Source organism: Microtus ochrogaster, chromosome 2, assembly GCF_000317375.1.
Source record: "Microtus ochrogaster isolate Prairie Vole_2 chromosome 2, MicOch1.0, whole genome shotgun sequence".
Classification (NCBI taxonomy): Eukaryota; Metazoa; Chordata; class Mammalia; order Rodentia; family Cricetidae; genus Microtus; species Microtus ochrogaster.
The window spans coordinates 14451013-14455085 of NC_022010.1; the positions used below are offsets into that span (position 1 = coordinate 14451013).

General features: G+C 50.2%; 1 protein-coding gene across 1 annotated transcript in view; it reads left to right on the forward strand.

Annotated features, from left to right (window-relative positions):
* Window positions 1-1374, forward strand: part of Hpd (4-hydroxyphenylpyruvate dioxygenase) — a 12289-nt gene extending 10915 nt beyond the window's left edge. The window contains exons 13-14 of the mRNA XM_005344425.3: window positions 909-1025; window positions 1099-1374. Of these exons, the coding sequence (XP_005344482.1) occupies window positions 909-1025; window positions 1099-1209 (228 nt within the window). The 3' untranslated portion in view covers window positions 1210-1374. The remainder of the gene's footprint in view (window positions 1-908; window positions 1026-1098) is intronic.
* The last annotated feature ends 2699 nt before the right edge of the window (window positions 1375-4073 follow it).

Genomic DNA, 4073 nt, shown 5'->3' on the forward strand with positions numbered 1-4073 from the left:
CCTGCCTCTGCCTCCCGAGTGCTGGGATTAAAGGCGTGCGCCACCATTGCCCGGCAAAAGATTTGTTTTTATGTGTGGGTATGTGTCTGCAGGTGGGTGCTTGCACACCACAATGGCTACAGAGGTCAGTGGCACCAGACTCCTGGAGTTGGAATCACAGTGGTTTTAAGATACCTGATATGGGTGTTGGGAACTGAACTTGGGTTCTCTGGAAGATTGGCAAATGTTCTTAACTTCTGGGCCATCTCTCCAGCCCCACAGTCCATGCCTATGGGGTACCTGATCCTTGTCACGGCTGAATAGCATCCCACTGCGTGGATTTAAATCACATTGTAATTATTCTTTCACCAGTGGGTGGCTGTGAGTTGGTTCTGGGTTTTTTTTTTTTTTTTTTGGCTATCATGGTAAACACTTCTGTGGACTTTGGTGTACAAGGTTCTACACGGACATTCCCTCTCTTGTGTATATGGGAGACTAACCACCGGCACAGGCAAATATGTTTAAGACATTCTCTCTGCGTTATTTATTGTGTGTGTGTGGGGGGGGATCCATGGCACAAGCGTGGGAGCCAGTTCTCTCCTTCTACCACGTGGGTTCCGGAGACTAACCTCAGGTGGTCAGGCTCGGCAGCAAGTGTTTTTACACGCTGAGCCATTTCTGAGGCGAAAGACGTGTGTAACGTTCTGAGAGACTCCCAGGCTCTTTTCCCAAAGTGGATGCAGCATTTTATATTCTCATCAGCAACATAGAAGAGAATCCCAGTTTCCACCGAGTGACATCTGATACGGGCTATGGGAGAATGGGGGTGGGGGGTGGGGGCCAGACCTCAAGCAGTTCTAAGGATCCCACAAGGATCCTACAAGGGCGGGTGGGCCTTCCTCTAATGGAGCCCACTGTCTCCCTCCCAGGAGCTGAAAATCCTGGTAGACTACGACGAGAAAGGCTATCTCCTTCAGATCTTCACCAAACCCATGCAGGACCGGCCCACACTATTCCTGGAAGTCATCCAGCGCCACAACCACCAGGTAAGGCCGCACCCAAGAAAAGTACCCGCTCCTTGCTAGGTCCCCACCTCATTCTTGCCTTCCGTCGCCACAGGGCTTCGGAGCCGGCAATTTCAATTCCCTGTTCAAGGCTTTCGAAGAGGAGCAAGCCCTACGGGGCAACCTCACCGACCTGGAGACCAACGGAGTGAGGTCGGGAAAGTAGGTTCGGCTCACACCCAGACCAAGGCAGACGCCGGGTGCGTCAATCTTCTGCTGGCTGAGACAAACCCGGGGTTCCACCCACATCATGACCACGCCCCTTAATTGCAAGGATCCCTCCTTGCCTGCTCCCTCCCTGCTGAGTAAAACGACCTTCCCAGGTCCAAAACTTTGTCTTCTGTTTGCGCTCGGCGAGAAGTAGTGGCGTCACTTCGCCGCCAGGGGGAGACCAAGACTGCTGAGCAGCCTGGGTCCTCTGCGTGCGGAGCTGCAGGTGCAGGGTGCAAGAACTTTAATAAGTGGGACCCTACTGGCGGGACGAACTTGTGGAACTAGGAACAAGGGGCATACACTATAGAGGCAAAGAGATAATACCGTTTCAAGGAGCGGTAAGTGCCACTAAGACAGTAAGGCGGGTGGTGGTGGTGAGTCCAGTGACCATCTGATCCAGGGAAAGTACTAGAAAGACAATAGACAAGGTCCCGACATCGCTTTAAAAATCTTTAAAGATGAGCCCTCCTTAATGTTGTCACTCGGACCACATGGAGGGGGTCAGAGGACTTTGGGGGTGGCATCCTTCCTGAGCGTCTGTGATAGAGTCCAATCTGAACCCCTCAGCCCCTTCCCTGCACCCTGAGCTGGCGGTCACTGGTGCAGCTGCCTTCCGCATGTCCTTGTTCTCCAGACAGCTGGGAAAGGGGCTAACAGTCAAACGCAACTGGTTGGCTTCCTTCAAAACCCTGGGGGTGCAGCTGAGAGAAACAAACAAAAAAACCAGAGTAGGGTGGACTTTGGTTTCTTTCTTTTTGAACACAAACCAACTTAAAATTGGACTTACTTTATTTTGAGATGGAGGGGGTGTCTGACTATGTAGCCCAGGCTGACCTGGAACTTTCTATGCAGACCAGGCTAGCCTGTAACTCAAGCTCAGCTTGCCTCTGCCTCCACCTCCCAAAGGGTTGGGAATCAAATGTGTTTGGCACCACACCATGACAAAACTAGGCACACTTTGATCTCTGTAGGAAAAATACCTGAGATGGCATTGGTATCACGGGGGAAAATGCCATAACTTCTATTGTGGTTTTTGCTTTGAGGAAAAACCAGGGCTTCTAAGATCATGAACTGAGAAGTGAAAAGATGTTGGTGTTGGATACGGCGGTGCACACTTGCAATCCCAGCACTTCAGAGACTGAGGCAGGAGGATCAGAAGTTTGGGGACAGTCTCCATGCTGTACTGAGACTCATAAAAGCAAATCAAAAACAAAAGATGCAGGAGAAAATGAGAGGATCAGGCTGCAGCCAATGCAAAAATCCTCCCTCCCTATTTTCATGGCTCATGCAAAAAAAAGAGAAATGCTCTTGACACATTGACACAGAAGGCTTGAAAACCCGCAGCGCGTGGGCCACATCTGCACAGATTTTGTCTGTGTGATTTCAAACAAATGAGTCGATATTTTTGTTGTTGTTTTGAGATGGTTGTGTAGCCTGGTTGCCCGGGAACTCTCTATGTAGACCAGGCTGCTCTGTAACTCAGAAATCCAGTTGCTTCAGCCTCTTGGATGCTAGAATTGAATGCACGTGCCATCATGCCCTGCTCCAGATAGCGTTTTAGAAAGCGGGGCCGTTTCACACACTCCTGGGGCTTCCGCTGCTTCTCACAGTAGACGCCCTTGTCTTTGGTCTTGCCTTGGTACTAAGTTGTGGGTACCTAACCGTATACCTAACACCCTCGGTGGGCTCAGACGGCCATAGCCACATCTCATACCAGCTACTTGCTACCTAGACCACCTTGTGCATGCTACTCCGCAGAGCCTGTCACCCGTCTAGTGAATGGAGGAAACACTTATCTCCTAGCCTGCTGTGACTCTTACATCAAACACATTTACACAGTGGCTGCCACAGGGTCATGGACATGGTTTTGTTTGGGTTTTTCCAAGACAGGGTTTCTTTCTCTGTAGCTTTGGAATCTGTCTTGGAACTCACTCTGTAGATCAGGCTGGCCTCAAACTCACAGAGATCCACCTGCCTCTGCCTCCCAAGTGTAGGGATTAAAGGCGCTTGCCACCACCACCTGCTTTCATGTGTGTCGTTTGTTTTTGTTTTTCAGACAGGGTCTTAGTATGTAGCCCTGAACTCAAAGTCTTCCTGACTTTCCAGTACTGGGATTACAGGCATGAATCACCTTGCTTGGTTCTACTCCCAGGTTTGTCTTGGTTTTGAGGACTAAACTCAGGTTATATCCCACTTGGGTGTTTTGACATCCTGAGCCATCTCACTAGCCCTGCGTCACGTGCGGCAGGATTTTACAAAGGCTGGTCTAGAACACTTGCCATCCTTCTGCTTGCATCCCAATTGCTGGAATTACTGTTTGTGCCACTATACCCAGCCTTGCTCAGGGTTTGAGTCTTTCCTTCTCAGATCACCCTGGAGATTCACTCCATTACCCAGGCCCCCATCAGGCCCCAGCACACATGTGGTCAGAGGACAATGTGCACCAATCAGTTCCCTCCTCCCACCGTGTGGGCAGCAAGTCCCTTTAACTGCTGAGCCATTGTGCCAACCTCCGGGCCCTCTTTAGACTGTTTATCTTGAGGCAGGCTTTCACTAAATTGCCTAGGCTGGGCTTGAACTCACTCTATCCCCAGGCCTTTAACTTGTGACCCTCCACTGGAGAAAACGGGATAACAGGCCTATGGCACTGATTTCTGCTTAGTTACAGATCATTAGTAACTCTTAAGAAAAATAGCTAGGAAAAAGAATTCTCTGTAAAAAAAGAAAAAACAGGGGGCTGGAGAGATGGCTCAGTGGTTAAGAGCATTGCCTGCTCTTCCAAAGGTCCTGAGTTCAATTCCCGGCAACCACATGGTG